General features: G+C 40.1%; 1 protein-coding gene across 1 annotated transcript in view; it reads right to left on the reverse strand.

Moving 5' to 3' along the window:
• Positions 1–23,795, reverse strand: part of tgfb2 (transforming growth factor, beta 2) — a 95,397-nt gene that overhangs the window by 21,920 nt on the left and 49,682 nt on the right. Inside the window, exons 2-4 of the mRNA XM_044206557.1 lie at positions 20,459–20,622; positions 14,460–14,592; positions 14,246–14,356 (exon numbers count right to left, since the gene is read on the reverse strand). Of these exons, the coding sequence (XP_044062492.1) occupies positions 14,246–14,356; positions 14,460–14,592; positions 20,459–20,622 (408 nt within the window). The remainder of the gene's footprint in view (positions 1–14,245; positions 14,357–14,459; positions 14,593–20,458; positions 20,623–23,795) is intronic.

Below are 23,795 nucleotides of genomic sequence, written 5' to 3' on the forward strand. Positions count from 1 at the left end.
TGGCATAGACACATGCTGGCATAGAATATAGGAGTCGTGGAGAATCCCATGGAGAGTCCGAGATCAGACAACCAGCTGAGTTGAGTGATGTACTTTTATCCTGGTGCTGATGGGGAGGAGGAGTGTGATAGGGAGCAGGTGTGTGTGATTAACTGATGGTGGAGCCTGGCGTGTCTGTGACAATAATAGTGGTCCAGCCTTTCTTTATCTCAACTACAAAATGATGAGGAACAATTACCGTCATTCTATAATAGCCTCAACTGCCAGCATTGATAGAAAGTGAAGACGTACATTTGCTCAGATTCTGTGCTCGGATGCAGTTTGAGGTGGTTGCGCTTGCTTGAGTATTCAATTGTATGCTACTTTGTGCTTCTGCTCCACTGTATTTGGGAGAGGAATATTGTATTTACCCCACTACATTTATTTGTTAGAAACCAGTACTATATTATTATGAGTACTCAGCTTAATAATACAAGTATTATCAACAAATAAAACTTGATATATAATTATAGATTGATCAGCCCAGTAGTATATGGAGTGGATAGAATTGGCTCCACCTTTACATGCTGCAACATCGAAGTGATGAGCACATTAATGCATCAATAGATCTATAATATATATTATTCAGAAATAGGCCATTTTGCATGATGAGCATGTTTGCTTTTGGTACTTTGGGTGTATTTTGATGGTGGTACTTTTGCTTGGGTGAAGTTTTGAAAGCAGGATTTTTATTTGTAAAAGAGGGTTTCTACGCTGTGGTGTTGGAACCTTTCTTGGGTGAAATATTTGAGTACTCTTCCACCTCTGAATAAAAGTGTAAAAGGCATATATTTGAAGGCATATATTAGAGATGGGACCGTATTTCAAATTGCTCTATCCAATAGGTTTCATGCTGGATATGAGCAAATACCCTATCATTTTACATCTTTTGCCGTTTGCCTTGGTAAGTTCTTGTACAGTACCACTTATGCTGTTATACAAATTCTACACTTCCTGTATCAGTTTCAACTGAACTGAAATAGGTCATAGAATTTAGATGAGTAATCCAGACCTATGAAGTGTTGAATAGCATTTATTATATTGTCAAATTTATTAATTGATGGAAGTACTTTATGCCAAATTGGCATGTACATTTATGACTTGCACCAGGAATTTCCTCTTCTTTTCCCCCAGCCACTTTGGGGCTGGCTTTCATTTGAGACCCAGCTTCTATTTCACCCCCGGCTTTATTTACGAAATGGGTAGTCAAGACACACGCCGAGAGCACCCCCTCTCACTCGAGTCCTCCTATGGAGAGTTCCTCCTAGTCATCGGTGTCATAAAGTCCTCTCCACTGCTGAAAACTTCACAAAATCAGTCATCAGCCAGTCAAGGTCATTGTGGACCTCACCAAGCTGGTTATGGTCATTTGACCTCATTCAGCAATTCTGGGTCATTGCTGACCAAATCACTAAACATCACAAATCGCAAACAATAGCTGCAACAGTTGGCTTTACTTTCTCTATGAGGAGCCAGTGTATTCTTCTGACACAAAGTTCTCACGGATTCATCCATCCATGGGTTTTCAGGGGGAACTTCAGCATTTCTCATTTCTTAATTAAAGCAAACATCACGAAAACTTGAAAGGAAATGGCGTTCCAACAACTTGGAAGAATCTCGTTTAGTCTGGCAAGATAGTCTTAAAACATATAGGAAGGCCCTCCGTAATGCCAGAGCAGCTTACTACTCATCATTAATAAAAGAAAATAAAAACAACCCCAGGTTTCTTTTCAGCACTGTAGCCAGGCTGACAGAGAAGCACAGCTCTATTGAACTACAGCCCTCAGTACTAACGACTTCATGAGCTTCTTTAATGATAAAATTTTAACTATTAGAGAAAAAATTCACCAAGTCCTGCCTTCAACCAGTGCCAACTTGTGTTCAAACACAGGAACCTTGGAAACAGCTGTAGAGCCTCATGTGTGTTTTGACTGCTTTGCTCCTGTCGATCTTCTTCAGCTGACGTCGACGATTAATTCATCTAAGCCATCAACCTGTCTCTTAGACCCCATTCCAACTAGGCTGCTTAAAGATGTTTTACTCTTAGTTAGCACTTCTTTACTGGGTATGATCAATCTGTCTTTATTAACAGGCTATGTACCACAATCCTTTAAAGTAGCTGTAATTAAACCGCTTCTTAAAAAGCCCACTCTTGATCCAGGGGTTTTAGCCAACTATAGACCTATATTTAACCTTCCCTTTCTCTCTAAGATCCTTGAGAAAGCAGTCACCAATCAGTTGTGTGACTTTCTAAATAACAATAGTTTTTTTGAGGATTTTCAGTCAGGATTTAGAGTGCATCATAGCACAGAGACAGCACTGGTGAAAATTACAAATGACCTTTTAATTGCATCAGACAATGGGCTTGTCTCTGTACTTGTCTTGTTAGATCTTAGTGCTGCGTTCAACACCATTGACCATCACATCCTATTACAGAGACTTGAACATGTAATTGGCATTAAAAAAGCCGCACTAAGCTGGTTTAAATCATATCTATCAGATCGATCTCAGTTTGTACATGTTAACGGTGAGTCCTCTGTGCATGCCAAAGTTAGTCACAGAGTTTCACAAGGTTCTATGCTTGGACCGATTATGTTCAACTTATATATGCTTCCTTTAGGCAATATTATTAGGAAACACTCCATAGCTACACCACGGACTTCAGCTACCACACAGAGTCATGCCACCTTCAGAAGTTTTCTGTGGTGGGATGTATCAGCGGTGGTGAGGAGTCTGAGTACAGGGCTGTGGTGGGGAACTTTGTCTCATGGTGTGAGCAGAACCATCTGCAGCTCAATGTGACAAAGTCTAAGGAGCTGGTTGTGGATCTACAGAGGGCCAAGGCACCAGTGACCCCAGTTTCCATTCAGGGGGTCAGTGTGGATATTGTACAGGACTACAAGTACCTGGGAGTACACATGGACAATAAACTGGACTGGGCTAAGAACACTCAAGCTCTGTACAGGAAGGGCCAGAGCCGCCTCTATTTTCTGAGGAGGCTGAGGTCCTTCAACATCTGCCGGACAATGCTGAGGATGTTTTATGAGTTTGTGGTGGCCAGTGCTATCCTGTATGTTGTTGCATGCTGGGGCAGCAGGTTATGGGTAGCAGACGCCAACAGACTGAACAAACTGATCCGTAAGGCCAGTGACATTGTGGGGGTGGAGCTGGACTCTCTGGTGGTGGTGTCAGAGAGGAGCATGCTGGCCAAACTACATGCCATCTTGGACAGTGTCTCCCACCCACTCTATGACGTGCTGGTCAAACAAAGAAGTACCTTCAGCGGAAGACTCATCCCCCCAAAAAGCACCACAGAGTGCCACAGGAAGTCATTCCTGCCTGTGGCCATCAAACTGTTTAACTCCTCCCTCTAAATGTTAGTCTGTATGACCCTAAGTCATTAAACTGGACATCGATCATTATATCTCTGCAATACTTGTAATAATTGTGCAATATCCTGTGTTAATACTCCGGTGCAATATTCTAGTTTTTCCTATTTATTGATATTGATATTTATTCATACCTCTATTAATGCTGTGCAATATCCACCATCTCATAATAATCTTAATAGGCTAGACTTAACTTGACAGTACATGCACTACTAGTTATTACTTATGTTATTACATTGTATTATTACACCGTATTATCATTATCAACCGGTAAACCCACTGTGTACTTCACACTTATTTTATTTTATACTTATACCCACCTGGTACTTAATTTATTTTCTGACCTGTATTATAGTGTATTGTATTATATTTTTTGCTAGTACTTTCCTGTGTGCACTGACGTAAAGGCAAGCTGGTGTAACAAAGAGTTTCCCTTCGGGGATCAATAAAGTATTTCTGATTCTGATTCTGATAAACTTTCATTGCTATGCATATGATACCCAATTATATCTGTCAATCAAGCCAGATGAAACTAACCAGTTAACTAAATTTCAAGCATGCCTTGAGGACATAAAGACCTGGATGACCTGCAATTTTCTGATGTTAAACTCAGACGAAACTGTTATTAAAAGTTATTGTACTTGGCCCCCAAACACCTCCGAGACACATTATCTAAAGTTATAGTTACCCTAGATGGCATTGTCCTGGCCTCCAGCAGCACCATATGGAACTTCAGAGTTATCTTTAAACAAGATTTATCCTTTAACTCACACCTACGTAACATGACAAAAATCATGCACATCCTGTCTCAAAATGATGCCGAAAAATTAGTGCATGCATTTGTTACTTCTTGGTTGGACTACTGCAATTCTTTATTATCCAGCTGCCTGAATAAGTCCCTTAAGACTCTCCAGTTGATCCAGAATGCTGCAGCACGTGTACTGACAAGAACTAGAAAAAGAGATCATATTTCTCCAATATTAGCTTCTCTGCACTGGCTCCCTGTAAAATCCAGAATAGAATTTAAAATCCTTCTCCTCACCTACAAAGCTCTTAATGGTCTGGCACCATAGTATCTTAAAAATCTCATAATACCGTATTATCCGACTAGAACACTGCACTCCCAGGATGCAGGGTTACTTGTGGTTCTTAGAGTCTCCAAAAGTAGAATGGGAGTCAGAGCCTTCAGTTATCAAGCTCCTCTCCTGTGGAATCAGATCCCAGTTTGGGTTCGGTGGGCAGACACTATCTCCACATAGTAGTAGGCTTAAGACTTTCCTCTTTGATAAAGCTTATAGTTAGGGCTGGCTTGGGTGAGTCCTGTACCATCCCTTAGTTATGCTGCTATAGGCCTAGACTGCTAGAAGACTTCCCATGATGCACCTCTTTCTTCTCTCCTTCTCTCCCTCTCCATCTGTATGCATTTTTATCCCATTACTGCATGTTACTAACTCAACATCTTCTCTCTCCCGTAGTTTTGTGCCTTCTCGTTTCTCTCCTCTCTCCTTCTGTCGCTTTCAACAGGTATTTCGTCCTCCGGAGCCGCAGAGACTGGATCTGTGGTTGTGGGCCACCTGCTGTCCCCATGTTCCTGCTCAAAAACTCCTACTACAGTTGTTGTTATTGGCTCTGTTACTAATACTGACATTATTTTTCCTATAGCCGTAATCCCTATTATTATTAATTTATTAATATTAACACTACAATTACTATTCTACTATTTAAAAAATAAATAAATAAAAAAAAAATTCTAGGTGGTATTTGCATTGCCCCCCCCACCCACCAAAACCTCTCCATCTCTCTCTCTCTCTTTTTCTCTCTCTCTCTCTCACTCACTCTCTCTTTCAAAACCTAACACGGCAGCGGCGGCCCACCATTGAGTCTGGTTCTGTCCAAGGTTTCTGCCTCTTAAAGGAAGTTTTTTCTTGCCACTGTCGCCAACTGCTTGCTCATGTTGGGATTTGTTGGGTCTCTGTAAATAATATTATAAAAAGTAATAATAATAACAATAAAACTTTATTTATAGAGCACTTATCAAAACAAAGTACAAAGTACTTCACAACAAGAGAAATAAAATACCACAGTGAATGACGACATATAAAGAAATAAAATACATAAAATACACAAACGCAATAAAATAAACAATAAAATAAACAGCCAGTTCAGGTAAAATCAGGATATGCTTTCAGATAAAAATGTGTTTTGAGACGAGACTTAAACAAAGACACTGACTCAGACAACCTAATTTTTTCAGGCAAGTTGTTCCAGAGCCTCGGTGCCCTGATAGCAAAAGTTCTGTCCCCCTTAGTTTTCAACCTGGACTCAGGAACAGACAGAAGACCCCTGCACGAAGATCTCAAACTATGTGAAGGTTCATAAGGGATTACAAGGTCTAAAATATAGTCTGGAGCCAGGCCATGAAGAGCCTTAAAAGTAATCAACAAGATCTTAAAAATCAATCCTAAAACAAACAGGGAGCCAATGTAAAGAGGCTAAAACAGGTGTTATGTGGTCGTACTTCTTGGTCCTGGTTAACAGCCTAGCAGCTGAGTTTTGTACAGTCTGCAGTCGTGTCAAAGTTTTTTGATTAAGACAAGTGAACAGGCTGTTACAATAATCAAGGAGTGAGGAGAATGTACAACAGTTTCTGCATCACTAAGATTAAAAAAAGATCTGATTTTTGCAATGTTTCTGAGGTGATAAAAACATGATTGGACAAGCTTAGTGATATGTTGCTCAAAACATAAATTGCTATCAAACAGGACACCAAGATTTCTTGCAACAGGCTTGATATGTTTTGACAGGTTACCAGTAGATGGCAGTATTTGTTTAGTGATGTTTTGGGGCCCAATAACAAGGATTTCAGTTTTGTTTGAGTTGAGCTGTAGAAAATGTATCGACTTCTAATTTTTTTTATGTCAGACAGGGAGTCCTGCAGAGAACTCAGCGTACTAAGGTCAGTGGGCTTGACAGGGAGGTACAACTGCGTGTCATCCGCATAACAATGAAAAGAAATACCATGTCTGCGGATGGCATCACCCAAAGGAAGCATGTACTGTATAAGGAGAACAGTATTGGTCCCAGAATTGAACCTTGAGGCACAACATACTTGATATGGGAAAAGGATGAGATGAAGTTATTAATGCTGACACAGAATTTCCTATTGGACAGATAAGATGAGAACCAGTCTAGTGCAGTGCCAGATATGCCCACCCAGTACCTCAGTCTATCGAAAAGAATGCCATGATCAATTGTGTCAAAGGCACAAGCACTTAAGTCCAGCAGCACAAGAATTGAACACATGCCTGCGTCTGCATCCATTAAAAGGTCATTGGTGACTTTGAGAAGGGCTGTCTCAGTGCTGCGGTGTTGACAAAAGTCAGATTGGAAGTTTTCAAAGGTATTATTGTTTTCCAAAGCAGCAAGAAGCTGCTTGGATTCAAGTTTTTCGAGAATCTTGGAAATAAAAGGCAATTTGGAGATTGGGCGATAGCTATACAGGAGGGTGGGATCAAGCCCAGGTTTTTTTAGGACTGGCTGGACACAAGCTGTTTTAAAGACGACTGGTGAAATCACTGGCAAAGGACTCAAACCTGTTTTAAAGTAATCAGGGACGCAGCCAGTAGACAGCGAGCTGTTAAAAATAATTTGTAAAAGGGGCACAATACAATCGATAACTTCCAATAAAAACCTAGTTGGGATTTTGTCCAGAGGGCTGGAGGACACTCTCATAAGCGACATGATGTCTACGAGTTCAGGCAGTATAACAGCAGAAAAATTGCTCAAAGAATCCCTGAGCGGGTGATCCACATCTAAAAAGGCAGGATTTGGGGTGATATCAGATCTTATTAACTCCACCTTTCCAGCAAAGTGCAAAAGAAACTTTTCACAATCAGCATCACAATCAGCAGGGGCACAAGGAGAGGCTGGGTTAACTAACTGATCCACAGTCTTAAATAGGAATCTGGGGTTGTGCTGATGGGCCGAAATAAGTGCAGAGAAATGACATGTGCTTGCATCCTTCACCATCCTATTATAAAGGCGTAATAACACTTTCATGGCCACAAAGTGGACCTGGAGACCTGATTTCTTCCTTCTGCGTTCTGCTCTTCTGCATTTCTTTTTACAGCTTCGAATACTGTCATTTAACCATGGCTGTTTTCTAGTCTTTGGGTTTGGTCTATTTTTCAGAGGAGCTATGAGATCTAAGGTTGAAGAACACAGGTAGTTAAAAGAATCAACCAAATCGTTGGTGTTGGAGGAATCAGGAAACACACTGCCAGGAGAATTGAACAGTGTACAGAATTTTGAGGCACTATGCTCATTAAGGACGCGTATGTACTTAGAGCGGGACAAGACAGTACTAGCAGTGTGTAATTCACAGTTAATAACAATGCATAGGTGATCAGATACAAACATGTCCCTGATTTCCACAGATGGGGTTTTCAGGCCCAGACTAAAGACAAGGTATAAGGTGTGGCCACAGGAATGAGTTTGGCCAGACACATGTTGTTGAAAGTTAAGAGTTATATTTAAAAAGTGATATTTAAAAAAATCTGCAGCAAGGGCACTGAGTCATCAACATGAATATTAAAATCAACACAAAGAATAATTCATATTAAAATAAATCATAATTTAACCCAAGACTGAATAAAAACTCAGGGAGTTCCAACAAGAAGGAGCCAGCTGGTTTAGGAGGGCGATAAGTAATAGCAAATATGACTGGGAGGGGGCCACCAAGTTAAAACATGAGCACTTCAAATGAGGAAAAATCTTTGCAAGCTATGAGGTTACACTTTAAATGCTTCCTATAGACAGTAACAAGGCCCCCACCTCGACCACAATCCCTAGGGCAGCTTAAGCTGTCATAATCAGGAGGGCACAATTCAGCCAGCTTACTGTGATCACCAGGACATAACCAGGATTCAGTTAAAAACATAAAATCTAAAACAGTAGAAGAGATAAAATCATTTAAAATAAACGTTTTGTTATAGAGAGATCTTACATTGAGAAGAGCCATCTTAAAAAGTCTGTGCTGCTTCAGATTTGAGGTTGAGAGTGGAGGTAAGGGTCTGGCCCGGATCTTTATTAAGTTATTATTATTGATGTGTTGGCTGTGTCTGTTTCACATTAAGGACCTATCCGAAATTACCACAGGAATGTTAAAAGTGGCACTAGAGGGATCCGGGCTCCAAATAGCAGCACTATGATCAGTCCACAAGGGGGAGTTAGTGACAGCAGAGGGTGCGTGGCAGTTTTGGTGGGCAGAGAAGAGGAAGAAAAAGAGCAAAGGGAAACAGGTGACGTTGTGGCCGGGGACTGCTGCGGCGAGGGGGCGGCGTCCTCCTTAGCAGAGGAGTTCTCCGCTGTCTCAGGACGAATGAGACCTCCAGAGCTTCTCCTGATCATGGCCTCTTTCAGTAACTTGCGGCGAGAGGAGGAGGAAGACTTGACCGCTGGAAGCAGCGAGCGTCCCTCCAGTGGAGGAAAGTCCTGTGTATCCAGGATGTCAAACCTGTTGGCCAGCAGGAGGTCCTGATGTGAAGGTGGAGGAGGCAGGCACTTTGCACCATGTCTGTCCTTGCAGGCTACAGTCGAACTCACCAGAGCCTTCTCACCACCCCGCCGACGAGTGATTGTGCATCCACTGGGGCTCGGCACGGAGTTGAAATGTCCATTGCTTTGGGCTTCGCACCCACAAGGAACCACGGATCTTCAGGCTTAGCTGAAATGGCTTCATGCTCCGGGGCGCCAGTGATGATGGAGCCGAGCCACGGAAGAGTGGGATTATTGTCCAGTGCTGGAGTGGAGCAGTCTGGGAAGTGAGATGCGATGGTCGCATTTCGGTTGGCGCAGCGAGAGGAGCTGAGGACTACAAGGTGTTTTGCCTGGGCCGAGGCGACAGTGGAGAACTCCAGGATGAGCTTGTCTTTTTCTCTTAGCTCGGCTTCCAGACAGGTGATACTTTTCTTCAGGTTTGAGACGGTAAGGTGGCAAAATCCTTTAGTCTGTGAGAGTGCTTCAAGCTTAAAGTCCACAGTAAAATCCATAAAAGCGCTACAAGCTTAAAATCCTTGGTAAAAGCGACCGGTTAGCCAAGCCGCTGGGCTAAAAACAAACCTAGCTAAGCTAGCAGCAGTGGAGGTACTCCGGTAAACCACGTCGAGTTGCAGCCAGCTTAAAATTACTTAAGATCCACACGCCCGATGACTGAAAACTTTTACCAAGTTAAAACATATAGGTAAAGCAATGGCCAGGAAAACAGTGTAGCGTAGAAAACTTGGCTTAAAAACTTGATAAAATGTAAGTTTATGATGGTTTAAGATGAAGCTTCTAGCGACGCTTCTGCCAGGTACACAAAAACGCAACAAAAAGTACGGTCTAGACCTGCTCTATAGGAAAAGTACAATGAGATAACGTATGTTTTGAATTGGCGCTATATAAATAAAATTGAATTGAATTGTCCCTAGTCACTCCAGTTCATCCTCAAGCGTCTAAATGTGAAGGTGCTTTCTCTGTAAATGTGGCTTGCACAGATTCCCTGATACATAATGCATGTAACTAGCGGTGGTGTTTTGGTTTCACGGCTATCTGCTGCTCACTGTTCCTTCTGATTTTATTTTCCGTTATTTTCAGTCTCAGCTGCACTTGGCTTTTCATTCACTGTATCTAGTCATATTAATTCAGAGCATTGCCAACTATATTACATGTTTCTGGTCACTGCCTCATTTAAGTGAGCGTATCTGATTGCTAATAATTCTACACATTCATTGTATTCTGCTAATTGCTCTTATTCACTGTATTATGCTAATTGCTCCATTCATTGTTATTCTGCTAAATACTACACATTCATTGCTTTTGGCTAATTGCTTAAATTCATCGTATTCTGGTAAGCGGTGTCATATTCTTTGTATACTGGTAATTTATTGTAATCTGCAATTGCTTCATCTTAATTGTATTTTGCTTATTACCACATATTCATTGCTTTCTGCCTATTGCTCATTTTCATGTATTTGTGTAATTCAATTCAGTTCAGTTTTATTTATATAGTGCCAATTCATAACTTAAGTTATCTTATTGCACTTTTCTTATAGAGCCGATCTAGACCGTACCCTTTATAGTATTATTTACAGAGACCCAACAATTCCCACCAAGAGCAAGTACTTTGGAGACAGTGGCAAGGAAAAACTTCCTTTTAAGAGGCAGAAACCTTGGACAGAACCAGACTCAGGGTGGGCAGCCATCTGCTGCTGCCGTGTTGGGTTGAGAGAGAGAGAGAGAGCGAGAGAGTGAGAGAGGGCGCGCGCAAGATAGAAAGAGCGTACAGTAGCAAAATGCAAATTCCACATAGAATTTTTAAATAGTAATAATGTAATGGTTGTGGTAATATTAATAATAAGTGGGTAAGTAGGTTCATATCCATCATATTCTGGTAAGTGGTGTCATATTCATTACAGTGGTGGTGTTTGGCTTTCTCATTTATCTACAAAATTTCATTCAGATCTTTGCCGGCAACATTCACACTTTTTGTAATTGCAGGATATATAGGTATCCTAATTTAATATTATGTCATTCTGACAAGTGTTGCTGGTGTGTTGCTGGTAATGGCTACATTTCATCACATTCTGCCAATTGCTACTTCATCATTGTATTCTGCTATAGCTACATCGTCATTGCATTCCACTAATTGCTACATCATCATTGCATTCTGCTAATTGCTACATCGTCATTGTATTCTGCTAACTGCTACATTGTCATTGCATTGTGCCGACTGCTACATTATCATTGCTTTCTACTATTTGCTACATCGTCATAGCTTTCTGCTAATGGCTTTATGTTCATTGCTTTAACAAGTGCTGTGATATTCTTTGCTTTCTGGTAGGTGTTGTCATATTCATTGCTTCTGGCAAGTGCTATAGCTTCCTGGTCATTGCTGACTTCATCAAGTTGTTGCTGGTTAAATCAAAGACCTCTGAAACCTTCCCTCCTGGTAGGTCATGCATATAACTGGTGGTGGTGTTCTTGTTTGGTTGTCTCAGTTGCTATTGTTTATTCACCATTGCTTGTCATGGCTGACCTTAGCAATTATATGCACCATCATACACTTCATATAGGTCATATAGGTTCCAACATCCTATTGGTCATTCTGGCCACATTCAGGTTTAGGGTCAGCGTGACCTCATTCACTCACCATGGTCAAATAGAACACATCGAAAGGTCTTTGTTGATACATTCCACCCCGTTTCCTAGATTATGTTTTTCTCTGTCATTTATTCATTCAGTATGTCCTGTTTTATTTTGTTACTCACCTCTGCTGTTGTTGCAGATCACTTCAGTTCCTGCCCTTGTGTTCTTCCCACCTGGTTGATTGTCTGCCCTGCCCTTATTAATTGCGCCTGTGTCTTCTTATCTCTCCTCATTTAATTTGTGTCTTTCCCTCCTTGTGCTGCGTATATTCCTGTTTTTTTGGTTTTCCCTGACCTCGCATTACTGGATCTGTTTGCCTGTCTCTGACTGATCACTGAACCTGTTTTAGGCAAGTAAACTTTTACACCATCCTGTTTCTGAGTCATGGGTTTGAGTCCTTTGCCAGTGATTTCACCAGTCGTCTTTAAAACAGCTTGTGTCCAGCCAGTCCTAAAAAAACCTGGGCTTGACCCCACCCTCCTAGATAACTATCGCCCAATCTCCTAATTACCTTTTATTTTGAAGATTCTCGAAAAACTTTTATCTAAGCAGCTTCTTGCTGCTTTTGAAAACAATAATACCTTGAAAAGTTCCAATCTGGCTTTCGTCAACACCACAGCACTGAGACAGCCCTCCTCAAAGTCACCAATAACACTTTAATGAATGCAGACGCAGGCATGTGTTCAATTCTTGTGCTGTTGTACTTAAGTGCTGCCTTTGACACAATTGATCATGGCATTCGTTTAGATAGACTGAGGCACTGGGTGGGCATATCTGGCACTGCACTAGACTGGTTCTCATCTTATCTGTCCAATAGGAAATTCTGTGTCAGCATTAATAACTTCATCTCATCCTTCTCCCATATCAAGTACGGTGTGCCTCAAGGTTCAATTCTGTGACCAATACTGTTCTCCTTATACATGCTTCCTTTGGGTGATGTAATCCGCAGACATGGTATTTCTTTTCATTGTTATATGGATGACACGCAGTTGTACCTCCCTATCAAGCCCACTGACCATAGTACGCTGAGTTCTCTGCAGGACTGCCTGTCTGACATAAAAAATTGGATGTCGATAAATTTTCTTCAGCTCAACTCAAATAAATCTGAAATCCTTGTTATTGGGCCCCAACACATCACTAAACAAATACTGCCATCTACTGGTAACCTGTCAAAACATATCAAGCCTGTTGCAAGAAATCTTGGTGTCCTATTTGATAGCAATTTATGTTTTGAGCAACATATCACTAAGCTTGTCCAATCATGTTTTTATCACCTCAGAAACATTGCAAAAATCAGATCTTTTTTTAATCTTAGTGATGCAGAAACTGTTGTACATGCTTTTATCTCCTCACTCCTTGATTATTGTAACAGCCTGTTCACTTGTCTTAATCAAAAAACTTTGACACGACTGCAGACTGTACAAAACTCAGCTGCTAGGCTGTTAACCAGGACCAAGAAGTACGACCACATAACACCTGTTTTAGCCTCTTTACATTGGCTCCCTGTTTGTTTTAGGATTGATTTTTAAGATCTTGTTGATTACTTTTAAGGCTCTTCATGGCCTGTCCCCAGATTATATTTTAGACCTTGTAATCCCTTATGAACCTTCACGTAGTTTGAGATCTTCGGGCAGGGGTCTTCTGTCTGTTCCTGAGTCCAGGATGAAAACTAAAGGGGAACAGAGCTTTTGCTATCAGGGCACCGAGGCTCTGGAACAACTTGCCCGAAGAAATTAGGTTGTCTGAGTCAGTGTCTTTGTTTAAGTCGCGTCTCAAAACACATTTTTATCTGAAAGCATATCCTGATTTTACCTGAACTGGCTGTCTAATTTACTGTCTATTTTATTGCTTTTGCGTATTTCATTTCTTTATATTTCATCATTCACTGTGGTATTTTATTTCTCTTGTTGTGAAGCACTTTGTACTTTGTTTTGATAAGTGTTCTATAAATAAAGTTTTATTTATTATTATTACATTCGTGACCTCATTCATTGAATCACCCATGGTCTTCGTGACCTCATGCATCACCATCGGTCTTATGCTACTCACGACTTTACTAACCCATTAAAATATGATGACGTCACGATGGGGTCTAATTGCCAAAGGCTCTTCACATAATTCAATAATTTTATTGACGTGCATAATAAAGATGAGAATCTTTATTATGCATGTCAATAAAATTATTGTTCACTCATGATGAAATCTCTCCTGATTTAATTGCTTTGAGTAGGTAAAAACCAAAAAAAACCCAAACAATACCAAAATCATAACAAGGGGAGATCAGAAATGCCACACGAGTACATTAATCGACACTCAAGCCATTATTCTGCAGAGTTTTCAGTTCTCCTGATGCTCCCAGCCACATAGAAACCTAGCCCCTCATCCAGTCCAGTAATGAATGAAAAGCATGCAAAGTAAGTGTGAGCAGGTGCCTATAACTGAGTTCTCTACACCTTACTGGTGTTAATGGAAAATGTACATGTTGCTCAATCACAAGGGGAGTCAGAAAAGTATTAAGAGATGACACATTGTTGATTTTGGTCTTTTCATAGGAATTGTTGACAATAATAAAATATAGGATAAAACTAGACTTCTTTAACACCCCTTAACAATTTTTAAAATCAAATGACCTGCAAACCGTGCCTCCAGCTCCTCACTCTTGTTGGGAATAATGTAGTTATTGGATGGAACAAACGTGCAGCATGGGCAGTGCAGGCTGATCTTGAATCCACTGTTTCTGTCTGTAGAGAAACAAAAGTCAAGGTGACAAGGTGATGCAACAATGTAACGCATGCAATCAGTGATGAGGAACGTGCTACAGTGATGCAAGGAATATGCACTCACCTCTGTGGTTCAGCCATTCACTCACTGCCTCTGTCACGTCAAAGGACAGCCACTCTCCCTCCATTTGTGTTCGTACCACCTTGCTGTCAATATACCGCTGTGTTGGGGATGTCAGGTCTTTGTGTCCTAAAATCTGTAGACAAAACAGAGCCATGACAGATCAAAGTTGTGAAACAGAAATAATATTTTGGAGCTATTTATTAAACATTCTGTGCTGTACAAATAACTGTACTAAGACACTTGAAAAAGTTTCTTTTGGGGTCTTGTAGTAATTTCAGTGGATAAGGAGAAATTCCCAGAGTTCTATGAATCACAATCCTGTCCAAGTCCTCTGACCTTGACAACAAAATCTGTAATTGACTTTCAAAATGACCCATATGTTAGGCAAGTGAACTACTTTGTTCAGGCTAGAGAAAGACTGTGATCATGGTTAAAAGAAACATATATTGACTGTTGGTAGGAGACAAGATGTGAACAACGATTTCCCTTGTCAAAGTCAGACACATGCAACCACCCATCCACCCTGACCTCCTCTCAAAGACTCTTTGCAGCACTATAACAATTTAACACTGATTCTGCCTTTGCTTCTGAGAGACAACAGTCATTATTTGCACACTCATAAAAGGCCCCATGTCACGAAAACATGGATCATTTTAAGGGGATCATGAAAGTCGATACATCGTCTAGGAACCATGAATGTCTATGATCTAGTAGATGTTGAGATATTTCATAGGATAAGTGACAACTTTGACCTGCTGGTGGTGCTTAACATACCTTCATACCTTCCTGACATCTCACCAGGGTATACGGTATATGACGGTATTTGAGTAAAAAAAAAAAAAACCCACATAAGCTGAGCTGCTGGTGATAGAAGTCATTGTAGCATGTATGATATTGTCTAGCCTACAATGCTGTGTCTAATATGCAATTAGCCTACTTAGTGCTGTACCGTATGTCATGTTTTTTTACATTTGAAGATTCTATTGAGGTTTTCGAATGAAGCTTCGGTTGTCTGTCGCCATATTTTATGACGTCATCACCCTAAAAAACCATCCTCGAACAAAAACTTCAATTTGAATTGGATTAAATGAGTTAGTCTATTTTTTTCAATCAACTTTCTTTAATGAATATAATTCGTCAGTTATGGTACTGTTAGATTGCTGCTAGACCACCCCTTTAATACTTGCCTCCCTTTGTGTGCAGCAAGCAGGACATCAAACTGTTTTTTGACCGCCGTGAAAATGTTGTTTTTGGAAGGCTAAATGGCAACAAATATGTATTGAAGCAGAATATTTTGTTAGATAAAACATGTTGTGGATTACATCTACATTTCTACAATAAATTTTGACTTTTGGACTTCACAACGCTTAATCACATGAGTCGGAAACAATCCGACGCAGCCACTAGGGTTGGGTGATTTAATGAATATATCGCCAAATAGTTGTTTTCTTTGGCCGATTTTTGTCATTTTATTTTGCTAATTTAATGGTCTGGCCCCGAAGAATGAGTGAGAGCCGCTGCTCAGCGACAGACTCTCGTTCAGTGAGCTAAACCAGTAAGGCCAGCAACAGCAGAGAGGCACCAGGAAAAACGACGTATAGAGTCAGAATAGTTTCACATCTAACTCGGTTAAGGGTTTATTTCAACCAAACCAAAGTTGGTGATTGTTGGAGCAGTGGACAGACTAACCAAGAAGGTTTTGGTGAGTTTTATTTTGTTTCTGTCGAGTTTGAATGAAGTGTGTTTTATGATGAGTTAACAAGGCAATTAAGCTATAGTCTTTCAGTGAAAGAGAGAAACCTGTTGTATTTTTCTGTTTAATAAGGAAAATATGTGTAAGAATTTATTAGACTAGTAAAGCTTGTGAAACGTAACAAACTTGCCGATCGCACACATCTCCCAGCTGAAATGAGGAGGGGTGGCGCTGCACAAACACCTTTAATAGAAAGAAGAGTATTGAAAATCATGCCTTTTGGGATTTCTAAATACCCTGGTATACCATAATAACTTGATACCACCCAAGCCTAGTATGTCATATGCCCAACATAATCTAAACTGCAGGAAAACACCCCAATATTTAAGTGTTAATGGGTGCAAGCTGATGGATATAATAGACTTTTAGAGTTGCATGGACTGAAACTAGGTATGATCTGACTCCCCCACTACCAAAATCTCTATCACTGACTTTACAAAATGCTGTCTAATTCAGCATCTATTTGTGTGATAACCATGTGACTGAGCTAGTAGCTGTGTGTGTGAATCTAAACAGACTAAAGAATAAAGTTTTCTTCTGGTTTGGACAGAAGAACAGCTGCATGTATGATGGTACTGTTGGTTTGGATTCAGGCAGCAGTAGGTGCACATAGGTGTGTTTGGTGGTGAGAACCTGTGGAATGAAAGAAGTGGAATGGAGATGTCATTGTCTGAATTTAAGCAGATATTAATGATGGAAGGCTCTCACTTGATAAACATAATGATACTTCAGTGTTTCAAATTCAATTCGGCTTCTGAATGAAGCCTGGGTAATACTATATTCTATGGTTTAGCAAACACATGCACTGCAGTCATAACACAGTACACAATACATCAACATAGAAGACACACATGCACCCACAGTAGTTTAGAGGACAGTTGGTTGAGGCATTGGTTGAGGTCTGGCAACCTGCTCTTTTTTCTGTGATTGATTGGCCAGGTCTGGGAGGAGCAGTGAGAGCATAACCAGATGCTAGACAGACCTTTGTTATTCTGCTGTCCTTCAGAACCATGTGTTTATGTTGGCTCATCTCCGCCTAATGTGTAAAACACTATTCCTGCTGCTTTCACTGAGATCTCCTGTTAGGCTTGGTATGGGAAACCTGACAGAAGAGACTAAAGCTCACAAACTGTATGTAGAGAAAATAATCAGAGGTAGAAGTTGGAGATAAAAGACTTTTTATGATGCGGTGGGTTGAGGGCTAACAAACAGATATTAGAACTCTTTTGATGATTGTAATGTTTGACCCCTTTCGGTGTCACTTTTAACCCTTATGGTCCTTTAAAGACCTGTAGAGAAACCAGTTTCCAAGTTCTTTTCCAGAAGTAAGAAAATCTCAGTCAAAATCAAATTTATTTGTGATAAAGCCAATTACAAAAAAAAAAAAAAACTAAAAATCTAACCCTACAGCACAAACTTACTCAGTATGTCTTGCAGTTCCTTCCATTTGTCTAGACAATGACTTAAACTTGATAAACTTGGAATGGAAAAAACTGCAACAAAACTGAAGTTAGAGACATTGATTCCTCTGAGGGTTTTAAATTTCTACTTAAAGAAAAAAATACTTGTGAATCTTGTTGTAATTGTCTTCCTGATTATATAAAGTTTAGCTAACAAACTAAGAACAACAAAGAGCAAAAAATAGTACCTTTCGTAAATAGACACTTTACAGGATCAGCCTCTGATTCTGTGAAAGTTGGTGTATAAACAGTCTCCTTGCACATGCATGCAAGTACTGCACAGTGCAGTGTCCTGTTGTTAACAGTAACATAATACACATAACAAGCTGGTGATAACAGGCACATTTTATAGAAAAGTGATTATTTTAACAAAATGATATGATTCTATGATTTCATAGTTTGTTTTAATTGATCAAAACTTATCATTTACAATCTTACTTCACCCGGAATTGTATGAGAAACATTGCTTTTAGGCGTTGGCATTGATTTAGAAAGGAAAGAAAATCTTGTGCAGTTCACTGTTGAGTCTCAGGAGTCATTTCAATGTATGATGGATCTACAGGATATTTATCACAGCAAAGTCCAAACTCCAAATTTTTTTCAAACATTTCTAAACGAGGTGTTAAGTTTTGTATAGACATGAAAAAGTATGTATGTGTGTGTGTGTGTGTGTGATGAATGTGGATGTTATTGGGTCTCCCTCTTTGTACCGGCCCGTCCCTTCCTCCCTCACACATTTACAGGCGCTGTGTTTGCGTGAGAAAATCTCCATTTTGAGCTGTGTTTAGCCTGTGTAACCTCAATGTTTAACTGTGTTAGAAACAGTAATCCCTGGACCCTTGTGAACAGTACCAGGCTTAAGTTTAGAATATGAGTTACATTTGTTATTCTTGAAATTCCAGTTTTGTTTTTTGGGGGTTGTTTTTGGACCACAACATCAGGGGTAAGAGTTTATTGCCCCTACTATATTCTTTTTCTATTTATGTGTCCATCACTGGTGCTCATAACTGTTATTAATGCACAGGCCGTCCTAAGGTTTGCTGTCAGTCAAACACTATGGCCAGGGCTTTTCCTTCCTATTGATAAAGTTTCTGTGGGTGACACTCCTTTCTTTGACTGTGGCTACAGTAAAGTCTCTGTCACTGCTTAATGCATCAGTATGCTTCAAACTAAGTCTGATAGTCTAACAGCGTCTGAAACCCCCTCCCCCCACACCTTTCCGAAGTCAAAATTAAGGGCGTTGTGTCCCAGTGGCTGTTGAGAACAGCTATAAACACTTTTCCCTTTAGATGTGTTTGGATGACAGGTTGTACAAACTACTTTGTTGTAATATGTTTTTACATATTTTTGTCTTTTATGTTAAGCTGCAGATAAAATCATTATTTTATGATCATGACATTGTCAGATATTTGGCATAGGTTTTGTTATGGCAATCAGGTCCTATTTTAACTATGTTTCTGAGAAATCCTGTTTTTTATGGTGGATGGAACATGGCAGCATAGCTGCTGAATGAATCTAAAACTGACCAAGAATCAGCAAAAGCAGATTGTGTTATCACTTTTCTAAAAGGTGTAATCTTCAGTATCCGCTCACCATTAGCGGTGAAAGCAACAGAATTTTGAGCTTAGTGCACCTTGGGAATTGTAGTTAATTTAAAGGTACAAGGTAATTAACTCTTCTTAAAGAGTTTTAGTATAATAGTATAAACAAATTAAAGGTGACATATTATGCTCATTTTCAGGTTCATATTTTTATTTCAGAGGTCTGTTTACATGCTTTAATGTTCATAAAACACAGTATTTCTCTCATACTGTCCATTGCTGCAGCACCTCTTTTTGGCCTCTGTCTGAAACTCTCCATTTTAAGCACCTGTCTCTTTAAGGCCCCCCTCTTGAAAGCCCAGTCTGATCTGATTGGTCAGCTGCCACAGGCCTGAGCAGGCACCGCCCACCAACTCCAAACAGGGAGAGCGGAGTTTCTGGTCTTCCACATCAGCTCCACCAGTGTCTGAAAGAGTTTAGCTGCACTTCTACCGCGAATATCAGTACAATAACTGCTTCTAAATCAAAACCTTTGCAAAACCGCACACGCATGAGTGGGAATTTGATTCGAAATACATATAATAAATTTCCCTGATGTTTTCCTCAGGTAAATACTGTTATTTATGTCTCTGTCACAATGCTAAAGGAAGCATTTAGGATTTAGTCGCATCTAGCAGTGAAAGAGTATAGTAGAAACTATGGTGGCCGCAAAACACGAAAGGCCCTATCTAGAGCCAGTGTTTAATTGTTTAATTGTTATGCAAATTATCTGCAGCTAATGTGAGGACTGTACTGTGTCCATGTTTCACAGAGTAACTTGGATCTTGTCAGACAGTTACCATATTTGTGCTTTAAAATGTTTGACAGAGTTTCAGATTAGCTTCAACATATTTGTATGATACCCTTTCAAAATACTTCAAAATATTGTATAATATCTACTGTGATCTGTCGACACTTATAAATAATAAAGAAATGTCTTGTGTTGCTTACAGAGACACTATTAGATTAATTTAGCTAGGAAAATGTGAAACAGAGGTTTTCTGATCATCCTTTACTAGTAGCAGTTTTACCTGTGTAATTACCAATGACATAACACTATAGGGAATAATGAGGGAAAATTTCATTATGATGTTAAAGTAAAGCAGCAATTCTTCCTAGCTAGAATAATTCCCAAAAGTAACTCTAAAATCATTTTTAGGGAACCCTGGCAGCTCCTGATGTCAGTCCAGAGGAAAGTGTGTGTACCTGGTAGAGCTCAATGCGCTGCTCAGACACTCGGGCCCCGGGGTTTTGAAGACGGAAGATTCTGAGCTCAGCCTTCACCAGGTTGGAGGCGTTCTTCTCCATGGAGGACACATCAAACGTCAGCCGCCTGAAGTAAGGGTTGAAGTGTGTAGGAGAAATGACATCTACAAAAAAAGAGAGCGTATGAGAGGATATTTTATGACCGGTGAGAGACAGGTTAAAGGTTTACTTTGACATTGAGGCATTTAGTTGATGTTCTTATCAGGAGTGATCTACACTGATATGGGAAGTATTGGATCAAAATGACAATAAGGAAAGATCTGGACCTCACAGCTGTGACCACAGATAATGTGTAAGAGAACTAAGGAGAGAGAGACTTGGTTCCCTGTAACTCTCACTAAAGCAAAAACAATCATTTCAGAAAAAAGAACAGATTTTACTCTGCCAGTAAACCTGTAGAAATAGTACATCATATTAAGTGTTTTGTTCCAGAGGCTAGCCTTGAAGTGGGGCGCAGCTTTGGCTCTAAATTGGCCTTTATAAATATCTAATAATTGCCAGTGTAAATACCACTGTTTATTTGATTCAAAATCCATTTTTGGAGGAAATGGTGAACTGTTTTATAAGATTATGGGCTACGCCAGCGAGTCAGTATTGCACTTCCATAAAGTTAAGAAAATTAGTCAAAATTAGTCCCTTGTATGGATGAAACTACAAAAACACTGAATCATACATTTCCCATAATGGAACTTTATAGCATTTTGATTAGACTGTCCCTGCACAGTAAATGTCCACATCTTTTAAACTCCACACCTCCAGTTTGTAACTGAGTCTAAAAACGTGTGGTCTCCAAACCCAAGCCAAGATAACCCCAATGACATCACTGTGACATCATCAGGGTTATTTTGTCAGTCTTGACAAAGGTCCTCCAGGGCCACATTATACAACTCTTTTCACAGGATTAGTGCTCCCTGTGACCAATAAACAGACCTGGATGTGTAAAAACCGTGGAGTGCCCCTCTAAAGATCAGCTAAAATGTTTAATATTCCTACTGGTGAAACCCTGACACCCACAGTCAAATAACACACTCCCGCAGTACGACAGCAGTCATGCACAGTAGCAGCAGCACAATCCCCTTCATATAGTACTTAGAACCATGTGTGTGGAAGTGTTTGACAGACGCTTACACTGGACCGGGTTGACATGCGCAGCACTGACAGCCACACTGTATGTGTTGCCATGTCTGACAGATGCTGCGGAACACACACACACACACGTACAGCGTAATACTGGAAACCATGTGTGTGGTGGAGGAGTGTTTGACAGCGTCCCACAGCACGGTGAATTAAGAGGCCCGGAGGTCTTAAATTGATGGCTGTAACGTAAGGCAGAAGCCTGGGATTAGCAAGACACTGTGGTTTGTTTAGAGAGAGTATACAACCACAGCAACCAGCCAGACACATGGACTGGGACCAGCTGAGAGGCAAGCAGAGAGAAGAGATCATTTTTTCAATATAGTTGAATATGGCCATTTTTGTATATTGCTTTGGTAATACTGTTTCTGATGGTGACGATGATGATATAATGCGTATTGAGGAAGAGAGACAGTGACAGTAATGAAGGGACAGAGTAAAAGAGACAGATCTCTTTCACTATATCGCTTTCAGACAGGCACAGTCATACAGTTAAACCTACAGAACAGAATAGAATACAGAATAGAATACAACTTTATTGTCCACAAAAGTAGAAAACTATCTTTGGTCCATCTTGCAGTTCATTAAAACATCCAAAAATACACACACACACACACCACATAACAACATCACTGACAGTAGAAATACACTAAAGAATTAAAATGCAATATCCAAAATCTAAGGAAAGGTATTAAAATGAAGCATCTTAAGAACTGAGCATGTCCAACTGCCTGCGGGATAACTGACTTCGTATATACATTCTTTCTCCAGAGACATCCTGTTGCGGCTACCTGAGTTTAGATTCTCAAATCTGGCGAACAGAGGTAGTGAAGATTCCTCTGTGATACACAGAGCCTTCCTCCTCACCCTCTGTTCCCAAAGAGCCCCTAACTGGCTCTGTGGCCCTCTGATTAATTTACTGGCCACATTGATGACCTTTGCCAGCTTGCCATACCGTGTAGTCATATTGTTTGACAGAACACTTTCAATAAGAGATTTATAGACCACATTTCTTGAAAACATAATCCACATGGAAAACATGGATAGAAACAAAGTTTACTATCATGGTGGGATTTGTTGGAGTCTAGACCTGCTCTGTAGGAAAAGCGCAATGAAATAACTTCTGTTATGAATTGGCGCTATATAAATAAAATTGAAATAAATTGAAATGATATCTTAGAATACTCCTAGTTAGGGCTGTAACTCATAGCTACTATCTGAATCTGTTTATTTAACAAAAATGTCCGTATTCATATATATTCAGACTTGCAACCGAAGTTGTTGGAAATCATGTAGACTACCTGCTTTTCTGTATTAAATATTTTCTACTGCCCAATATGTTTAGCTGCTCACAAAATATACCTAACATTATATTCAATCCATGTACATACATTAATCAGATGATAAAGAATGATTTGTATTTGAACACCTCTAAAACAAACAAAAAAGTCTAAAATGAGTGTAAATAATAGCTGTGTAACTGTTAATGGTCTCAACCATTTCAGGAGGTTTCAACATAAATACAATTTAAAGTGGTCATATTATGCTCATTTTCAGGTTCCTAATTTTATTTTGGGGTTTACATGGTTTAATTTTCTGCACATTGCTGCAGCAACTATTTTCACCGTGTCTTGAAGGCTCTGTTTTAGCTACCGAGTGAGGCATCTCACTTCTATTGGATCTTTGTTGGGAGTTGCGCAGCTGCAGTACCTAGGACTACTAGCCAATCAGAAGCAAAGTGGGGCGGGTCTTGGCGAGCAAGGTAGTGTGATCCAAAACAAAACCGGTAACTATGGCTTCGCTTCAGCCGTACATGTTCCAACAACCAGAACCCAGCTTCACAACCGAGACTGGAGCGACACGTTTCAGAGTGGGAAGTTACTAATTAGCAATTAATTTATCTTAGTACCTGTTAATGGTAATTCATTTGCATTACTGTGGAAATGTTTATTTGGTAACAGGAAATACCTTATTGTGAAGTGCAAGGAAGTGAATTTTTGTGCTTGTGGCTAGCTTTAATGCTGGCATGAACACGAGACACCAGATGCAAAAGTCTGCTTGTGTACGTTTGTGTCGCCCATTTATTTCTTGGGAAAACTGCAGCAAATGGTGAAGTAAAACGTTCCGTTTGAACAGCACCCGC

This window comes from Siniperca chuatsi, linkage group LG9 (genome assembly GCF_020085105.1).
Source record: "Siniperca chuatsi isolate FFG_IHB_CAS linkage group LG9, ASM2008510v1, whole genome shotgun sequence".
In the NCBI taxonomy this organism is placed as follows: Eukaryota; Metazoa; Chordata; class Actinopteri; order Centrarchiformes; family Sinipercidae; genus Siniperca; species Siniperca chuatsi.